This window comes from Phaethon aethereus (genome assembly GCF_964289735.1).
Source record: "Phaethon aethereus genome assembly, chromosome: 1".
NCBI classification, from domain to species: domain Eukaryota; kingdom Metazoa; phylum Chordata; class Aves; order Phaethontiformes; family Phaethontidae; genus Phaethon; species Phaethon aethereus.
Genome location: NC_138575.1, coordinates 122938858 through 122960381, shown reverse-complemented (window position 1 = coordinate 122960381; position 21524 = coordinate 122938858). Strand labels below are relative to the sequence as shown.

At 41.1% G+C, this 21524-nt stretch overlaps 1 protein-coding gene across 1 annotated transcript in view; it reads right to left on the bottom strand.

The window, feature by feature from the left end:
* Window positions 1–18999, bottom strand: part of PDXK (pyridoxal kinase) — a gene marked incomplete at both ends in the record, with an annotated part of 43208 nt that extends 24209 nt beyond the window's left edge. The window contains one exon of the mRNA XM_082012801.1: window positions 18907–18999. Coding sequence (XP_081868927.1) covers window positions 18907–18999 — 93 coding nt within the window. The remainder of the gene's footprint in view (window positions 1–18906) is intronic.
* Between the last annotated feature and the right edge of the window lie 2525 nt (window positions 19000–21524).

The following is a 21524-nucleotide window of genomic DNA, read 5'->3' as shown; positions in this document are numbered from 1 at the left end:
AGGAACTCTTTCTGTTATGTACAGTCCTTTAGATATACAAGGATGATAGTTATTAGTACTGGCTTTTAATCGTTGGTTGAAGGAGGAAGATAACATTTCCTTATCCACTTTAAATGATCAAGTTGTTAATTTTGGTTTGTGTAGTTCACTTTAAGACAGTTTTCTCTGTAGCCATAGATGACTGATGTCAAAAGCTGCTTTTAGCACTTCAGTACACACTCTTTTCAGGTTGTCTTCTGATGACTAAATTCCATGAGACTTTTCAATTCAGTTTGCTTTGGTAGCAAACACGTACTGGCTGAACTTGACTTCATCATTCTTTTTGATTATTTTAATACTTTATACTAAGCCTAGACCTCACCATGTGTAAGTCTCATTTCAAAGGTAGTACTAATTATGTTTTCTAGTTATACTTTGTTTTTCAAATGGTATTTTATGTCTTTTAATTACTCTGTTTTGATATGTATCTTTGTAAAAGGAAATTCCTTGAAGTAGAGTAACCATGGCTTATTTTGAGGGTTTAGTCAGAACTAGAGAATCGCATCATTAGGTGTGTTAGATTACAGTCATGTACATTTATTCAAAACAATACTTTAGGGCAAATTAGTAACTGTGACAGAGTAGACTAATGCCAGTGATTGTTATGGAGATCTTTAAAGACTTTTTAGCCTGTTTTGCACCGATGAGAAAAGTGAGAATATCAAGCTCCCTTCCTGAATTTGAATTGTCTGTGACTTTTCCTCAACTACTCAAAAGCACTTTAACTCTCTTTTACCAAGCATCCAGCTAAGCTAACCTGACACCTAGCTGTTTCCATGAGAGGTGGCCTCCCTTGTATTTTCCCTTCTGCCAGTTGAAGCAGATTAACTAGCCAAAACAAAACAAAAATCCCTGATCCTACAGAAAAGCTTGTTAAGACATCAAATGATAGCAAGTGCTGGTGGAGACAGTAAAGGAGGACTGCTCTTTGTGGTGACTATCAGTTGGTACAGTGCTTATCAATGCTGGAGAACAGCCCCTGTTCCCTGCAGAAAGAGTCCTGTAGTGATACTCCTTGCTCTGGTTTTGGAAATGTAGGTTACAGCAGCTACTCTGCAAGCGTCCAGGGCTCCAGCTGCCAGGGATACACATCACCTACGTTACCATTATCCTCTGTTTTGGATGATCTGGTCTCTTACAGGCCTTCCAGTAGAGAAAAATTCCTGGTTTCCGTGCTCTCCCTCTGCTGTCATTATGTATAAGTATAATTTGCCCACAGAACTGCAAATCCTGGGAAAATCTAAACCCATAGTCAGTTTGGGTAAGGATGATAAGCACTCTTCAAACAAAAAACATAACTGAGTTCACCCTAAATCTCTCGGCCTCCAGTCTAAGCATAAGTCAAATGGTGTTCTTAAGACCCAAACTAAGATTGCCTGTATCACCTCATATAGTGACCTTTACTGCAATTGAAGTCTCAGAGGAAAATGGGCAATTCCAACACATTTTTTAAGTACCTTCAAGCAAAGGAGGCAGAACTGTTGCATTTCTAAAAATAAATCACAGAACATGAAAGCCAGAGGAGTTTTATATTTGGAAGATACGGCTGGCAGATCTGAATGACACATTTCAGAAAAATATCTGAAACATTAAATCAAAATACACACACTGGAGCAGAATGGATTTGAAGAAACAGCTGGCATGAAACACATACTCCAAGATTGTGCATGAGATCAAATTGGGGTTAGTTCTTCCTCACAAGTACCTGAAGGAAAAGGACAAATGTCATCCAGTTCTTCCCGCAGTGCAGAAAGAGCTACCCCAGCCTTGCAAAGAGAAGGTGCATCACCCATGCAGGTACTCAGTCTACAGAACTAACGGAATGCACACCTTCAAACTAGCAAGTGCTCAGGGGAAAAATGAACACATAAAGAAGACATGTCAAAATACATGGACAACCTCTGAAGGTGTTGGCTCTTTTTGGAAAACTGGACGAACAGCCTAGTTTTCCTAAAAGCACAGTATTAATTTAAACTTATATCCAGCCACCAAACCATAAATAAAAAGCTTAAAAAATGGATGTCCTTCAAGATTCAAATTTTACAAATGATACCAGTTGTTTTACTAGTAGAACAACCTAAAGACCCAGACATAGAGAAAATGTCTTGAGTTATATAGGTTATATATGAGCTACATCTCAGTTCTGGTTCACCTCTAAAAATGCAACCTTTTGGACTTTGCCACTGTGTTAACGCATGAATTAGAGCTTTGTGTAAAATTTACAGTCTCCCTTCCAGAAAACATTTCAATCATACATACACTGAAATATGCTATTTCTTCACTGCAAAGAACCAGTACCTAAGATTGTTAGAAATGAAAGATTACAAACATACGTTACCTTCAGGAGGACAGCCTAAATTGTGCCTGTTATGTAAAGGGAGGGGGATTGTAAAACAACAGAAAGAAAACTATTCCACATTATGGAAAATTGTGAGTGTAGCAACAGAGAAATTAACAGGAAGATTTTGAAGCAAATGCAACATATCAAATTCAGTTTTAATGATTGCTAAGCTTTATGTTTATGTTTGCGTAATCTACATTATGTACCAATGGTCTGGAGACAAATAAAAGTACTCATTTTTACCTTCTAATCCTATTTGGTATTTGATTGTTAACACCGGTTCAGACGGAAAACTATTAACTTCAAAGACTAGCTCTGCCTCAGAGTAAATATTAATATAAATTCTCATTTAATAATTTTATTTACTCTGAGAAATCCTTAGAGAAATGTGAAAAGCTGTTACTGAACTGCCTCTGTTTAAAATTTGTATTGCAGCTTTACTATGCTTCTACAAGGAAAAAAGTAAATTTTCAAAAGTATCACACACTTTATAGTACTCAAGAAGTTCTCCTTTTTCCTTACTTGTATTCAGTTTGGGAAAAAATAAGGTTTTGTTTCAAAAAAACCCCAAACCTTTGTTTTATATTAAAAAAAAGGATAAACATCTTAATTCTCCTCCTAAGTGTGTGAGAAAAACTTGAATTACATGAACTTCTGAACTGAACTACGTTTTATTGCTTTGCTGGGTACTAAACGTTACAAGCAAACAAAAAAACCTAATTTCCAATGCATTATATGTACATATTTAGAGGAAGAGAAGTTTAGAGGAGGCTGAAAGAGATGGTGTGGAATTGCTATCCTTGGAAGTTTTCAAGACCCAAGAGGACAAAGCCCTGAGCAACCCTGCCCGAATTTAGTGATGACCCAGCTTTGAGCAGGAGGCTGGACTGTGGACTTCCGGAGGTCCCTTCCAGCCTGGGTCACTCCGTCACTCAATGATACCACTACATCCAAAAAGCCCAGCTTTCCTTGTTGTAGAACTCCATGTGTAAAATCACAGAAAATATCATCACCTGCTACCCATCCTAAAGTTCTGGTTATAAGGATAAAAACCCATGGTATGGTATGTTTACACTACTATGCAAGCTTTTCCAGTAAAGATAATATATCCTTTGCTGTTAAATGATCAGTGGACCAGTTTAACTAGAATGCTTTAGTTTGTACTTAATTTAGACAACCTTAGAGAACAATGACCTAGTTCTGTGAGAATGAAATTAAATTAAAAATACCTCTCTGTTCTGCAACATGGTCGGTACATATTTCCCTCTTTGGGCACTGGGTTTATGCCTCCGGTAGTATTTCAGTTTAAGGTTTGAAACTAAAGCCACAAAGCAGCACTGCAGCTCAAGTTAGAGGAAAAATCTGGAACAATGAGTGAAAGGCAGGAAAAAGCAAAAAGCAGTGTGAGTAAGAAAAGAAAAAAAAAAAAGATTGTATAAAACCAGACTTTGGAAGAAACATGTATGCAGTTTACATAGTATTTATGTCCTCTGATACATGTTTATAGGTTGCTATCTATATTTCATGAAACAAAGCTGAGAACTCCATCCAAACTCTCCAGTTCCTTCAGAGTTCCTAATTTTGGAGAATGTTAGCTTTACCATACCAGAACACATCAAAAACAATCTTCCCAAGTGAGCCCACAAACCAAATGGCTGGTAAACCACAAATCCAGTGAAAATATCAGACGCTGAGGTTGTAAATCAAGCTCAGACAATCATTCATACAAATTCTTTCATTGTAAACACAAGGTACCTCATTTCTTGTATGCATAATTAAAAGCTCCACATCCAGGTCTGTCCCACTGGTGAAAATCTCACTACATAATTTGTTTGTTCATTTATCTAAAAGGTGATTTTATCTCCAAGGGAAACACAGTATGACAAGAAAAGAGCACTGCCTAAGAATAAAGAAGGAACAAGATTCTGTTAACCAGGAGAAGAGAACCCTTCAGACTCAACTACTGAAAGGAGGATTTGACTTTCATGCATCTAGTTCTCCCCAAAATAAATGCAGCATTGTATTACAAAACTTAACTTCCTTGCACTTCAACTCTTCTGCTTTGTAGCAAGACACTTACTTTGTAAATAAAGTTTATAGAAAAAGGATTATTTTGTTTCAATTAATATTCAAACGATGAACCATCCAAGCCAGGTATGTCCTGTCCTTTGTGCCAATGGATGGTAACAGACTGATGAGTTAGAGCAAAGTAGCAGTAAATAGTAAGAATAGCGAGAAGAAGGTTAACACACACTAGACATGTGAATCAAAACCATCCAGATAGAGCCTAAAAAGGCAGCACGGTGAATTATGCGCAGAATGCCAAATCAAGGATTCAGATATGTAAACTCAACTTGTGCTACTGATTCATTTTACTTTACCGGGGAAGATCAACATGCAGGTATATTTTCCGAAACAACCACTAATTTCAGCTGCTTTCCTACTCGATGACTAAATTGTGACGCCTAAGAATGAATCACTAAATCAGAAAAACCCAGGGAGATCTCACTGCTTTCACTTAGAAGTGACGGTCAGGCTTGTCTTTATCGCAAGCTGGCTCAGACTCTGACGTATGCTCCACTAAAATCTCTTGCCTGAGTTTAGAGTGATTGTCTCTGCAGAGAAAACATGTCCTTGTGAAGAGCCTGAGAAGCAAGGAACCATGACAGGTATTAAGATGTTGTTTTAAACCAGTTCTAAAAGAGTGTATTACCCTCAAATCTTTTAGGGTATGCACTCATCCTCCTGGTAAAAAGCAGTTAGTGCTATTGGAGGATTTCTCAGCTAGCTGCACTCTTTATCAAGATATGGAAGTTCTAAAGCACAAAGAAGATCATCACATTCTGACCTCCAGATCATTTTGTATTTCCAAACCCTTTCTAACCATTGTGCTGTCATTTAAAGAAGTAGAAGGAAAGCATCTCGAGAATATGGTCTATCATCCTACCTCAAACACAGCACTAGTACAGATTTCAGCAACAGAAGTTGTAAAAAAATAAATGTTGTTTCAAATACTGCATATTCACCTCCTTAAAGCATTAAAAATATAAGCCTTCATAGAGCCCTGTGAACACGAGAAGTGTTATCCTCATGCAGAACCATATTATCAGTAAACACTGTCAAAGAAAGGAGACCATCACTCTGCAAGGCATTGTGCTTAAACTACCACCACTTGAATTCAAGATGTAAAGAGCCAATGTCTTGTTTCTTATACACACACAGTAAGAATACAGCTAGGAACGAGGCACAGGTCCCTCCCTGCCACCAAAGAAGAGCTTAGGGAAACTATGCTGCACAAAATCAATTATACTGCATTATATGTACTCTATCTGTGTGCTGCCATGATCTCTACAGTACTGTATAATATGTGTGGTCTTGTACTTTGTTTCTCAGAACACAGACCATGCCACCTGCTGCAACAACTGCAACAGACACAAACCCCCTCTATTTTTATCTCAACAAATTAGTGTGTTTTTTATGGAAGCCTCCCGATACACTCAAAACATAAGTGTTTAATTTTCAAAAAGTAATGCAAGCACATGACAAGCCTAGGGGTGCTACAGAAAGGAAAAAAAAAAGTCCTCAGTATCAAAAGCCAGTCAAGTTTTCCAAGTAATGGGGAAGTGCTTTGATTTGTATGATTTAAAGCACACAGCAGCATTTTAAAAAATAGATTAGTATTTAAGAGCAAATCCTACAACACAAATATATACACACAAAATACAAATATATACACATACACAATTTTTTATTAAGCTTAAGGATATGTGAAGTTTTTCCCAACAAACTTCTTAACTATGACTATGAATTATAATTAACAAATACTTAATAATTGCCTAATTACAGTCTTACTCCTCTGCCTCCATAAATACAGTTAACATAAGGAAATTCAACAACAAGGTAAGTCGGCATAAGGCATTTGAATAAATGGATCTGGGCCAAAAAAAGAAGCTAATAGTAGACAGGTGTACTACCAGAGCATGTCCGGTGCCCCATGCAAGAAGAAAGCATCTCAAAAATATCAACCAGCAGCCCACCAGGATACGATGTATGTACTGCAAGCAGAAAGTTGGCTTGCTCAGGACTGCACAAGGCACATCAGGTTAACTTTAGAGGGCCTTTATCTGAGAGTACGTGACAGCAATACAGAATCAATCAAAGGATTGAAGAGCCCCACTATATAATCGTATTTTCTTCCAGAGGACCTCCCTCCTCATCTGCATTTAGATCACAAGTGGCTTTACTGCTATTAACAGGACACACATATGGTAGGCCCTACATCAACAGGAAAATTACTCTTGTAGCAATGTAACACTGACAGATGCATCAGTCAAAGGACAAAGTTTTACAGCATAAAGCCATACATAAATGAAGGAGGGTTACAGAGACTTAAACATACACAATTTATGAGAAGTTTTCAAGAAATCTTGTGGTAAGTCCCCAAACTGCTGACTTTTAGCAGTGTGTATTCAGATTGTGGATTAGCCAGTAATACCTGTATTTGTCTACAAAATCACTGTATCACATAAACCAAAACCATTCCATCCCATTCAATTTTCTTATATATATTAAAACCAAGCTTAATTTAAAGTCATTAACAGAATTAGCTTCAATGCCACAGTTAAAATTACCCTGCCAAACAAGTTTTGGGGTTTGTTTTTTCTTGCTAAGTAATGGCAGCGATACTTTCCAACAAGAAAGTCTCCATATCAGGCCATGAAACACTCTTTGTAGCCGTTGTACTACAAGCCGTTTGCATATATGTGCTGACGTTTATGTACTACAGTTTGGAACTTTATCGTACACAGCCATCACTGTAGTTCCAGTGAACATCATTGCTCCACTGTTTTCCTCTCGACATGGAACAGAAACATACTTTAAAAGGCTGGATTTCTATAACCAATTAATCTGGAGGGGGAGAAAGAGAAAGGATTTCCCAGTTGCAGTTTGCACCTCTCACGGTGTGCCAGCTCTTTCACTTAATTGCATCTCCTTCCATTTGATACTGAATCAAAACACATACATTGTACTGGGTGTAGAAAATTAGAACACAAATTCAGTTTGAGAAAAGGAACTTGGGAAAAAGAAAAGGCATGTCCTGGCAATTAGTGAAGCAGCCATAATTGCTGGCGTGGGTTGATAAACCGAACTGAAACTTCTATTGACTAACCCTCTCTCTTTTTTCTATTTCTGAGCTTTTAAGAATCCATACCAAGTAGATAATGAGAACTCTGTACATGTAATATAGCTGTATTTTAGTGCAGCATTTGACAAGGCACTGCAAAGAAAAATCATTAAGATATTGGAGATATTGTGCCAGGATAAAAATACAAGAGCAAATAAACTAGCTTAGGATCAGGGATGCTGAAGATACTGTTGGTGGTTCATTAATCCAGAGTCAGGTACCAAAAAGGCCACTTCAAATGCTGAGGTTAGAAATAGATAATCACAAAACAGACAATAAAAAAATACAGCAGATTACCTTGAGAAAAAAAAGTTATTTCACCAGTGACAGACACAGGAAACACAGGAAAGACTATAATGGATATAAAAGAATAGTATTTGAATAGTAACTGATATGTGTTAAAAATGAGAGAACTTTATACTCTTAAAAAAAAAAAAAACCTACAAAATACACTATACGACGACCACACAAACCATACACACACACACACACAAAAAAACCAAACACAAAACCAAAAAACCCAAATGATAACAAGAATCTATGACAAACTACCTGGTTAGAACTGTTCAACCTCGCACTAAAAAAAAAATTAAAAAAGAAAAAATCCCTGGAAAACCACAAACCTCCATGCCTTTCCATACCTGAACCTAACTTTCACCTCAACTTCTGGTAGGAAGCTAGGTGTGAAGGAGTCTGGGATATTTTATATACACTGCAGCCACATTTGATGCTTCACTGTTGCTCTATGGCCACAAGTTGTCAGACCCAAAAACAACTAGCTCTGCATCAGCAAAAACAAGACGAGATATTCACCTCAGGTAGCCTAATGGCTGTTTCTTGAGTGACACTGCCTTTTCACCTCTGACCAACTGCATACCAATCTGCAGGATTTACAAGCTGTCTTCAGCACAGGACACCACAGAAGACATACTAAAGACTGGAGCAGAAAACAAATGCCTCTCTCTTCTGCCAGAGCAGAATGCGATTTTTGTCAAAGTGCTCTGGCAAAACTGGTACTTACTGAGAATCTGCAGATGGGCTGATCTAGCTGCAACATCACGGCCATCTGAATAGAAAAGACTAGACAGCCTGAGACCACGAGTTTGTTCTCAAATAGTTTCTTTCTTGATTTTTTCTGAAAAGACTTGCAATATAAGTACATATCTGAAACATAAGCAGGCCAAATTCAAGGTAAGGATAATAGTGCCTTAAAGATGCCTCTCCAAAGAAGCCTTGGAGATACAGGAATGCTTCAGCGCAAATACCACCAGGTCACTGTTTTACTTTCCACCCTGACAGACTGATTGGTATGCATTGCTAACTATACAGTGCAAAATACTAAGATGTCATAAAATTCATGCGTTTATCAAAATTCCCTCCTAAGCCATTCTGTTCAGCACTAAGAAATTCCTTGTTCTATATCATCAGCGTTTTTTCATAGGCTACTCAAACAAACAGCTTCTTGTGTGTGCAAGAGGCACATGCTCATCACCATTACTCCATGCATTACACCAGTTCAGGATCGACCCGACTGCAGTGTCAAAGGATTTGTGATGTAGCTGCTCTGTTAACCTACCTATGGGCAGGAGGTCATTCCTGCCATCTGGGGTGGGATCGAGTGATAAATCACTGTCTTGCAGATCCATAAAGGCTAAGGCAAATGCAAGACAAGAAAAAAACAGCTTCTGTTTCCCCCTTCATTCTTCCCACTAACGGAAAATCATAAAAAAAGGAGAGTGAGGCAGTGCTGTGGGTATCTGACTGCCTTCCACCCAAGAAATACATTTATCCCCCCCGTTCTGAGATTCTGTTTACTGTTAGGTAACAGTGACTTTGGATACTGACTTCAGATGGAAAAGGTACAGTTCGCATATTCTTTTGAAGAGTTATAAAATCTGCAGGTTCACTGCAAATTTCAGATTCATCATCTTCATGCTGCTTCTTTCTACACTTGGATATAATTTGACAAAAACACCACACTTGTCACTGCAAACTCCTGCCAACTGGAATCATGCACTGCTACACAAGGAAGTTTACAAACACCGATTAAAAGAGGCAGACATACACAGCACCAATAGGTCCAATAAGCATGGACCTAATCTCTTGTTTATTTTAGTGAATGAAATGGGGGCGTGGATCCCACAACACATTATTTTCCTCTGATTTTTATTTTATTTTCAGTCCTGCTGTTCATATTTTGGATAGCTAGCTCTCTAACCACCAGGCCATTAGCAAGGCGTGGCAAGCACATTACGTACATCTAAGGTAGAGTTATCCTACGAGAGAGATTTGTTTTATCCAGCACATATGCTTCATTTGGCCTTCTTAGGTAGACTATGAATGGATCCCACTCTCCTACCAAAGCTTTAGATGTTAAACTGCAAGATAACAAATGCTTGTAAAAAACGGAATGGGAAACAACTCCCTGAAAGAGGCGCCACGTTATGCAAAGATCACATCAAGGCCACAGCAGGGAAAGAATGAAGCTTCTAGAGAACAGTTAAATGTCTCAGCAGTTCCTTCAGAGCAAGCACACGTCTTGGATAAGAATGTACTCTGAGGAATGTTTCCTTCAGCTGATGCCAGGTGCAGGAGCCTGGGGCTTGCTCCTGTTCTGGCACCTCAGTTACGCCAAAAGAGCTGTCTGTGAGGCTGTGCACAGAACCGGATCAGGAAACTGACTCCCAGGATAAACAAACATTTTCTTCTTTTCCCTCTTTGTCATGTTATTTATAACCTGGATGACTTCTCAGAGCAGTTTACCACATGGCCTCCCAAAATTACTTTCCTTGAAGAGTTGAAGTGGACAGCAAAATAGCACAGGTGGAAGAACCAGCTGGTGGCGGTAAGGAAGGGGCAAGAGTTTCTCAAGCTGGCTTTGCTACTGAAACCAGCAGATCTTGAAACTATACCCTAGAGGACTGGTGACAATATAAAACCGCTCAAAATTTAAACACTAAGTTGCGATATATTTATTTGGCTGTTGTATAAATAAGCAGAGGCATGACCACACTTCCACTAACTACACTGAGAAAGAAACAACCATCCCCAGTATAAAGGTACCAGCAATATTTGGCTACAGAAGGAATGAGCTGTGACACAGGTTGTAGCTTGTGCTGGCCCACAAACAGCAACAACAAGTAATTAATGTGCTGCAGGAAATACTATCCCTCCTGGCCTCAGTTCTGACCATTTTTTAAAGAAAAATACATTTTTTTCCATTTCTCTTAGTTGCTCAGAGTCTCTGATGGTTTCCGTGGGTAATGTGGTGCTTGTGCCTACAAGATGGGCTGTATTCTACCAGAAAAATGAGAGTAACCACAGTGAAGAGCTGGATGGATGGAAAGAGTTTTCCTTCAGCTTGAACTTGCTCAGTAATATTCAGGACCCATAATAAATGCTGTAAAATATATGAAAATAAAGAGATTTAGAAAAAATACATAAATTTTAATCAATTACTTAGGCCACACTGTGCTAAATACATCACCATAAAATCTGTCATATAATCTTGACAAACAGCATCAAATTTTAAGAATTAGCCAACATATGTTTCTGTTATAACTTACTTTCTTTTTCTTGCCGCTTTCTAGAAGATGGGGACAGAATAACCATGCACAGTAAGATTCAGGAAGAAAACGAATAATTTAGTGTTAACAATAAACAAATAGAGAATTTTGAAGGGGAGTATCAAAGCAAAGATACTTGGCTTCACTGGCTAACAATCTGCCAAGGTAAATAGCAGAAAAAACGTTGCCTCATTCTGATATTGTGGGATTGACCAGCACTTCATTTCTTTGGCAGTTTCAAGCACAATGACCTACGAACTGGAGAATGCCATTATTGAAGATTGCCATGGATTCCTCCCTTCAGCTTACTAAAGTCACCGATGTCTGTGTCATCCTTGCTTGAGATTTCCACATGGATCCTCTTCTAAGAGTTAAAACATTACTGGACCCCACAGTGGGCAGAAGGGGAACAGCTGTGATCAGACTGCAAAGGTTCTACTGGTCAGGAAAATAATTTACTTCTGCTTTCGGAAACCACTGCATCTACACACCAGAAAGTGGTTTTCCAGTTTTGCTTTGCCACAGAGGAAACTCTTACCATTTTCCAGTATGTGCTGTAGCACCTCCTCAATACCACACATCCCTCTGGCAAGAGGTGCTTTGCATTCCCAAAAGAGGGAAATTAAATCACCATGGAAAGATTTCTACTCATCCCAAACTAGTCCATATGCTTAAAATTTACACAGGATGAGAGAAGGTGAAGTGAGGGTTAGTTTGTTTGTTTTCTAATGAACCACGTATAAGGTTTTGGTATCACAGATCTCTCTCCTACTTTACAGAGAGTTGTTCCAGATGTTAAGGGAACTGGAGCTCAGAGGTGTCAGAGACGAATTAGCATCAACAAATACGAATTTGCAACAAAGGCTTGCAAAAATGTGGGTAGATCAGCATAGCTAAATTTCAGTTCAGTAATACTTTTTTGCTATGACAAGTTACCCGACCACTGCCAAGCCACAAGATGATGAACTAGTCTGGCTTCTGTGGGGGCATATATTATCTATCAACATGGATCTGCTTGGCATGTTTCAAATTTTATCCTCATCAATCCTTTTTTTTTTTTTCCCCTCTCTGTAGATTACTATACAGCTGCACACTCTTACAGTAATTTTAGAAGAATGGACATTTTATGTACCACGACTAATGTCCAACTCCTCACATTAACCTTGCTTCACCAACTCAAGCCTATTTTCCACACAACACAAGCAACTGAAGTGGAACTTCCACTTGCATCTTTTCAGCCTAAAGAGGCTAAAAATACCTGCCTGGCATGTGTTCAGTCAACCATGGATAATGCTGTAACCCTTATCTAAAATGACTAAATATGCTTTTCAAGGAAAGGTGATCATCATTGTGGATATAAATAGAAAAAATGAAAAGAATGTGACAAGACGTTACTAAAAGGGAGATTTTAAAGAAGTACCAGTAGCTTTGTGTGCCACCTATTTTTCTCAGGTGTATCTTTGTACCATCCGTACACATACAATTAAAGATTCATTTTATTATTTCAAATTATACTTTTATTTTTTAATTTATTGCAATACATTTTAATACATAAATTAACTTTAACTTGAAGCTCACTTTTTTCCCAGAAATCTGATCAACATTGACTCTGTTGTCTGCCCTTGTTTGTTTATATAGGAAAAAAATATTCTCTCAACTGTTTCATTTGGAGCAGATAAAAGACATAAAAACTGCAAGAATCCAAGCAGTCAAAAAAATCTAAGGCTTACAGATAGAACATAAGGCCATTCCCTAGCTAAGAAAATGCCTTAAGCAAGTAAACACTTGCTACTGAGTTTCTGAGTACATGATATTCTCCATACAAACAGTGAAAATCCACCTTTAGGCAAGGTTTTCCAGTCCTTTAATAAGACTTGCAATTTCTTGACAATTCCTTTTTTTTTCCCCCGAAGAAAGTGGGTGAATCAGGGTAAGGCAGTTTTGCTTGCTCTGAAGTAAAATATTTGCATGTACTTGTAGGCACCAAATGGGATCCTGCTTAATCTTTCTACTTTGCTGTGTTGTGTTAGATCAAAAGAGACATTTAAGTCTGAAAAAATGCTACTATTTCTTCACTACAGTACACACTCCAGTGTAAATATTATGTCGAGTATCAGCCTATGTATCTGCATAGTTCCCATTTTCACAATGTACCATGAAAAAGTTAGCAAATTATAATAATAAATCACTGTAAATATTTATCATCTTTTTAAAAAGCTTAAAATGGCAACTGGATAACTGGCCCCATACACACATGGTAAAATAAATTTTAATGCACCTTAAAATGTTTTTCTCAGATTTTCAGCTGTAATATACAATCAGGCTGTGGCAACATACCTCAGCATTTCTGTATTTTCATGACAAAAGCTTACTTAACAAGTTGTCACAATTAAGTGATTTGTAGGAACAGTTACACATACCACCATCACACACAGACACAACCTCAGACAATGACCGTTTGGTCAACCTTGCTCTCTCTTTATTAGAGACTCTGCTCAGTCCTGTCATTTAAGAGTCCATAGCACATCAACAGTCCCAGATGCACTTCTTTTAGGCAGGTTGAAATTACTCTAATTTTTCAAATTTATTATTTTTGCATTAATAGTTGAAAAGATTGCTGTAAAAAGTTTGTAAAGAAATTTGGGATCTCTTAGTTAACAGTGCTGCTACACCAACGTAAACTAGTACTGTTAAGTAAGATCCCAATATTTTTCACAGTTCTTTGCCTCAGTCTAGTCTGTCTTCAAGCAACATTAAGAGCTGAAAGAGCGACAACCACACCCCCCCCATTTTACTTTTTTCAGTTTCAAGGAATTTTCTACTTCCTTGTCCTCTCTCAGACCTGTTCTACTCCCCTTCCAGCTTACCATACAGGTCAAAAGTCCATCTCCTACAATCTTCTCGGAAGTTCAAAGTTCTCACAACACATGAGAGCTCCTAGAGGGCCAGAGCCATCTTTTCTTCATAGGTGGGTTAATCTGGACAAGCACTTCTAGAAAGTTCTGGTAAAGCCTTTTCCTAGAAATCCAGACTGCTAGGAACCACCTTGTTAGGACCTTTTGGATTACAAGTCTCAGGGCCTCACCTGCACATGGTATTCACCGGACTTCTGCAACTAGACATACTGACATCCACATAACAAGAAAATGGTTTTATATAGCTATGAATAAGCTTTCCCAGAGGCGCTGCTGTTTTTTGTCTTTTTTTTTTTTTTTTTAAACTCATCAGTCCCTTGTTTACCTTGCTTAAAAGAACAAAACCAGAGGCAAGGAAGAAAAACATACTTCTGCAAGCTTCATCTGAAGTATGAATCTAGAGCCACAATTCTTGTTTTCAGATACGTAATTTAGGATGATCTTTGGATATTATAAAGACAAAATACATTCTTTTATCTTTGTATTTGTTTAAAGGTTAGGCTTTTTTCAGCCTTTGATCTGTAACAAAAATAAGAGCTAGCCAGTAGTGACATCTCTTACTGTTATTCTGTAAAGACTTTTGATTGATTCATCCTTCTTCTGACTCATATAATTAACACGATAGAAGTAGTTTTTGAAAAACAGAACCAGCAGTCACCTTAAATAAGAGATACTCTTTATCTATCTCTCTTTCTTTTTAATTAATCCATTTGACTACCTTGTTCAACAAAAGAAAGAAAGAAAAAAAAATCCTTCAACTTTTTTGCTAGAGTAGCAGATAATCATTAAAAATAGGTTGATAATGGTTTTGGTCTCAGTGTATGAAAGCAAATTATACCCTTGTCTGAACAATGCACTTCAAGACTATCTTTAAATATCACAGAAACAACTGTCTGTGCTGGCCAAAAGTGTTTTTCCACCTTTTTTACAATTAAGAAGGAGCTAAAAATGCAGGCTTACTGTTTCTTTTGTGGAAGAGAATCTCTGAGGACTAGTCTAAGAATGAGAATCGCCTGCTCTTCTTAACACCTGAATAGACAACCATTTCCATTCAGCAAGGAAAAAAAAAAAGAAAAGAAAATCATTAAACAGATTTCAAAACGCTATCTTAGCCAGTATTGTAGAAGCTGTTATGGTGGTATCCTACAATTCGGAGCAGAAAATTTCATTCTTCAGACCCACATAATAGATGGTATTTGTCCATGCTTTTAGCTCCATCTTCAAGGTAAGCAGATATAAAAGGAAATCAAGAATTAAAAACTCAAAACAGAGACAAGATTTTCTCAAATTCTGTCAGTGTTAGGGCAGACAAAAAAACAATAATCATGTTCCATTACCATTGTGAACCATAAATTAGGAACAGAAAGTACAGAAGTCTCCGGATCTCATTCCTACCTACACATACACAACAATCAACAGTCTCTGGCTTGCAGACAGGAGTATAACCTAGTCCAATGGCAACCAAATGCTAATGTCCAGTGCCCAGGTGTAATTGGCTGGGACCTTCTCCCTTCCCTGTATTTTCCAGCCTCTCTCTTGGAAACTCGGAGAGGCCCAAAGGACTGAGCATACAGAACAAAATACTCATTCACAAGAGCTGATATTATGATGGGTGTAGTATATGAATCTTAAGTTCATCTACCTACCAAAATTTTCCTGACAGTCAGAATTAAGTACCTCTGCAGAACGGAAATGAGCTTGCCCTTGTGTATGCACTCTGTGGCTTGAGGAGGACCATAACTCTCTGCTTGCCAGGACTGCATCCTTCACCTGCTGCCACATTCTAACCACATTCCTACTTACCTAGAAGGTCAGGTAGGAAAGGCAAGTTAAAATGGTATTTAAAATTAACAAATAAGAGATCACTTCTAAGGAAGAAAACATATATAATAAAAGTAATGTTCAATGGCATGGTAAAAACATAGATTTTTATTTTATATCACAAAAACTATGACAACTCTTAGGCCAGCAGGAGAAACATTCTTTGGTGCTTTAAAACAATTTATCTGACTGCCAGTGACAACTGCCTAAGTTAACGTACACCCTATCGCTCTTCCTCTCTTAAATGCTGGACAATCCTAAAGCACTTCCCAATACCAAAAGCTGCTCAGGTTACATGATTGTGAAATAACTTATGGCTATTTTTAAAATAATTCAGAACCACCTTCCCAACTTTTAAAGAGATAGTAAAACCATGCAAGTAAAAACTACTTAAACTCTTGAGAGAGTTCAGAAGACCGAATTCAAAGCACAGCTGAGGACAGTTCACTTCCTGGCATTTTACTACCTGGAAAATCCAGATGCACGTTTCCTCTAAGACCTATTAGTTAATCTAGAATCTCAAACTACTTAAACAAATGTATTTTAACCTGAAATGGTTAAAGGGTTCTAACATTTCTCACTCAGCTATATACTTCCATTATTATAACTGCTCTAATATATGGTCTAACTCCCTTTTGCTGTGTTTGTTATATAGAAAGCATTTACCACATAATTCACAGAGAAAGCATTTCCACACACCTACTTTTTAAACACTTTAGCTTTTGGTGTAATGGAAACCTAACAAAGCAAAACCAACCAGCTAAAAAAAAAGACATTAAAGAGTTCTTTGTCGTGCATATTGCTATGCTGGCTATTTCTAATGATGTCATGGACTTCCACCAAAGATCAAGCCACTCAAACATGACCGATGTTTTTTCAGAAGTCTTCAAACAGCAGGTTTGCATGCTGCTGTCCAAATGCAGATTCCTGAACTGTTAGGATTTCGGCCTATCAGACCTCATGTGCACGCACACACACATGTATCTACATACGTCTTGCCTTGCAAACTCAGTACTGATGAGCTAAGAAGGAAGCCTCATTTAACTGTTATTGGTTCTGAAGAACAAAGTAAAAAAAACAGAGAATGGGAAATAACATAAGCATGCCAGACTGGTACTCATCCTCACAACTAGCATCAGGTTTCATTTTATATATATATATTTTAAAGAAAGCCAGACTCAGCTTTGTAATTTCTTTCCTTGTTTCAAGAAAACATAGAAAACGAAAGTTTCACTTGGTAGCAACTTGCTACATCTGATGTTCTAGCAAAACCAAGGTTTAAATAATTTTCTAGCAAGCGCAGCTTCATTAAGGGTTGCCTACATAGGATTTTCAGGTGTAGCCTGTAGTGATAGGAGTTCAGTTGTTCACCAACTATCTTTCTTCTCTGCACCCCAGCAACTTCTTGTTACACTATACACCGAGCAACATTAGACAGTGTGAGTGTGATAGTCTCCTAAACAGAACCCAGCTACAACATCAATAGGACTTCTTAACTACAGTCGTGTTTTATATTGTCATAGTCAAGGATTTAAAGATGCTTTACAGGAACCAATATGACAAGTCATACGAGACACCCATACAGAGGCTCATATGCCACAGAAAGGTTGAGTTACAGAAGAGTAAAGAGAACCTTTGACACAGAATTAAAATGAAGACAACAGTTTAAGAGACTGGAGGCGTCTGGAGTAAGTACTACTATGTGCTCTTCTGCTACCAGAAAAATAGACAGGGGACATGAGAGGAAGGAGCACAATTCAGAGATCATTCTATCAGGAAAGGAGAGACAGTTGGCCTGCAGATCATGACTGCCTTTCAGGCACAGATTTTTCCACAATACACGGATTTCATGTGTATAACACCCTTCAACATATACTAGTTTTCAAGAGACTTGGTTACATTATAACTGCATGGTGATAAGGGGGTGTGATGTAAGCTTGTTGCAGCCCCGGTCTCAAGTGCATCATTTATCAGTGTATACTATCTCGAGTCTAGTCAAGTGAGATTACAGCATCGTTTGTTAAGCATATACCAAGATAACCAATGTCACAACACACTGTGTTCTGACAATGAAATTCTTAGACAGCAAGCTTCATACAGACACATGCGTGTCAAGGAACAAAGAGCCCTGGACGCTAAGGCCCCAAATTAGCCCCTTATGATATGGACGCTTCACAAGAGAGAACAGCGAGACGTACAAAGGCTCGCCCAAAGCACACCAATATTTTCCCGCCGTCAGCTAAACCTTAGCAAGCAACTCTGAAGTCAGCACATGACAGCCATGAAGGCCAAGATCCAATTATACACTCAAGCCCCGGGTCATGTAAGCTAGTTTCTCTGGCCCAGCCTTGTACAGTCATTAAGTGGTCTTACACTCTCCTACAGCTTCCCCAGATCCTCAGAAACCGAGGGGTGCAGGTTCACCCAGCTCCACCGCCCACCAGGACTAGAGAGGTGGCATAGCTTTGTCCCAGCAGAAGGCCACCGGTGCAGCACGCCCAGCTCTCCGTCCCCAGCGGGGGGACACCCAAACCCAGACTGCGTACGCCTGTTAACAGCAGCGTTAACAGACACCCTCACGCAGGAGCGCCCGGCCGACGCCGGGGCATGTGCCTCGGCGACAGGCACAAGCGCCCGCAGAGCGCCCCACTGTGAAGCCCAGCAAACCCACCAGAAACACTCCCCTCACCCCCACCCCTTTACAGCCGGCTCGCCGTACCTCAGCCTTCAGCCAGCAGGGAGAAGACCTTACGTTAGTGGAGCGGAGGCGGCCGCACCGGCCCCGGCTCGCCCAGGGGTGCGCGGAGCCCCAGGACGGTCGCTGCCCCCGGCTCCCCCCGCGCTCTGGCGCTGGAGAGGGCGCCCGGGCGGGCTGCTCTCGGCCGTCCCCCGACCTTACTCCCACTTGGCAGGAGGCGCCCGCCCGCCCGGGCGCCGGAGCCCCGCCGGGCAGCCCCGCCGTCACAACCACCTGCCCGGCTGCCCTCGCCGCTCCGCAGAGGAACAGCGGTGGCGGAAGGCCCGTCCGCACCCGCTCACCTGCAGGGGGAAGGTGGCCGCCTTGTTGCCCACGTAGCCACGGACGACGTGGCTCTGGATGGAGAGCACCCGGCACTCGCGCTCCTGCTCCATGGCCGCACCACGCGCCCGCGCCGGGCCGAGCTCGCGGCGCCGGGAGCAAGGAGCGGGGGGCGGAGCGCGGAGGGCGTCACGCGCTCGCCCTCCCCTCCTGTCACACACACACATACCCTCGCCCCCCTGCGCGCGGAGAGGCGGGCCCTGCGCCGAGGCCGTGAGGCAATCGGCGGGGATAGCTAATGGCCGCCTCCGCCCTCACTGCCCGAGGGAGGGCGCGGGCGCCCAACGTCGGTACCCAACGTGTCCTGTCGTCCCCCCCCCCCGCCCCCGGCGCTCTCACTGCAGATCCCGCCGCGGCTTCCGCCCCGTCGTCATGCGGCACGCGCCGTCACGCGCCCCAACGGCCGCCCCTGCCGCACTCGGCGACGCGGCGGGTGCCGTTGCTGTCACAGGCGCCATCCCGCAGGATCGGCGGCCCCAGCGCCCGCGCCTGCATGGCTACCCCCTCTTGCCCCCGCTTCGAGGCGGGAAGGCTGTGCCCCTCCCCCCGGTACTGGTGGCCCGCCCAGCCCTGCGCTGAGGCACTGGCAGACCCCAATGTCGCCCAGCACTCCCCAGCACAGGGTACCGCGGGTACCACAGCCAACTTGTACGTGCTGGTGCTCTCACGCATCAGGCCCTATGTCCCATGCCAAACACCAGCTGGGGTGCCCAAAGTCCACACACGTGGACCCCCATCATTCAGTCCTGCATGTCACACCGGCTGCCATTGTTGCCTCTCTCCTGCCCTCACTGCGCAGCACCACGGCACCTGATAGCTCAAGCACACTTCCAGCGCCTGTCGGTATGCCCAAACGTTGGCCAGTACACATGGCCTGGGCCACCCAACCCTCCTGCACCGCCCATCCTGTGCACTAATTGCCATTTGCTGTTCATGCTCCCCTGCGCCACGGCACTAGCCACCCACACCTTCCCCACAGCATGCTGGAAACGCAAGAGCAGCAGACATGTCCCACCTGTGCTGCAGCTTCCCCTCCTCAGGTGTTCAGAAAGCCCCGTGGAGCCAAGGACTCCGCAGTCAGCCCCACGCAATGCCCTGTGGTGGCACGCCAGCCCAAGCTGCGGGTGCCCTGACAGAGCACCACCCTCGCAGTTGGGTTTGGAAGTGAATGCAATTGCATGTTATTGACACAAAACAACCCCTTTGGAGGGCTGCCAAAGAGTAAAAGAAGATGTATGTGTTAGCTGACAAGTGCTACAATACATCAAGACTCTCCTGAGATAGGACTTCATAACATGTTTGGGAATTTCATCTTCCTCTGGCCATTTGTCATTATTGACCGTCACACATTCAAAGACCACAAGAAGAAATGATGCCTGATGCCTCTTGTTCTTTTTTGTGGATAGCTTTAAATCGGCTCTTGAAATAGTGTGATTATTTCTCAGCAGCATGAAAGAATATTTTCTTCATCATAAGTAATCTGTTAGAAAATGAGGGAACATACTGTTCTCTTTTCTGTTGTCACTCCAGTCGCAAAACTTAGGGCTTGTTCTAGGCCAGCCTTACTACTAGCAGTTTCTTCATCACTTATAAATTTAGGTATTTTCTTGAATTGTAGAAATTGGTGCATGTCCATGAAGTATAGGCCCAGAACAATGAATGATCTGCACCATGTACGCTCCAGCAGTCTGGAAAAACGTTACAAAACAGCATTTCACACGAGGAGGTTATCTCAAGGGGACGTTGGTCTGGATGGCAGGGTAAGCCAGAAGAATTAGAGAGAGAGGTGTATCTTGGGACGTGATCTTCCTCAGTTTCTGGCCACCTATCTCCATTCCTCACCTCCGGGCTCCTCGCCTGCTTTCCCCCACACAATCACTCTCCATATCCCTCAACCTGCAGCATTCAAAGTCCTAATTTTCTTCCTCTCATCATCTTCGTATTCTTAGAGCCAATGCTGCTTGCCATGTCTTCTACCTCATTCACATTTCCTCGCATCTGTAACTTTTTGTGCCAGTCTTCCCTCTTATTTTTCGTCTGATTTGAGCTATTCGGCCCCCCAATAACTCCACTATCTCCAGTAACTCCATCTTTTTCTTCTTTCTTTCTCTTTCTTAGTCCATGTCCTTGACTATCTAGTGATCACTATTCGAGTGAGCACTATTCAACTGATCACTCTTAGCCTAGTGTCATTTTGTCCCACCTTCCTCTTCTGCTTCAAACTCCTTGACTCATTCCCACTCGCACTCTCCCCACCAGCACGTCTTGCTCTGGCCCAAATGAGGCAACCTCATTGAGGTCAATGTTTTCTCAATCACAAGGGAGGAAAAGGGAAGGCTCCATTTGCAGTGGTGAGATGAGACAGGATATTTGAGTCCAGACTGGCAGCTGCAGGTCAACTCTGCTTTAAAGATGACAAAACTTTGAAGAATTTAATGCACTAGCAAATCTTAACAGAGCATAGACAATGACTTTTTTTTCCCCTTCACAAAGGCTAACAGAACTGGGTTACATTTGGGGCTGCTTTTCATAAGTTGAGCCAAATGCACACTCTTGACATGAAAGCGTTGTCTTCCCC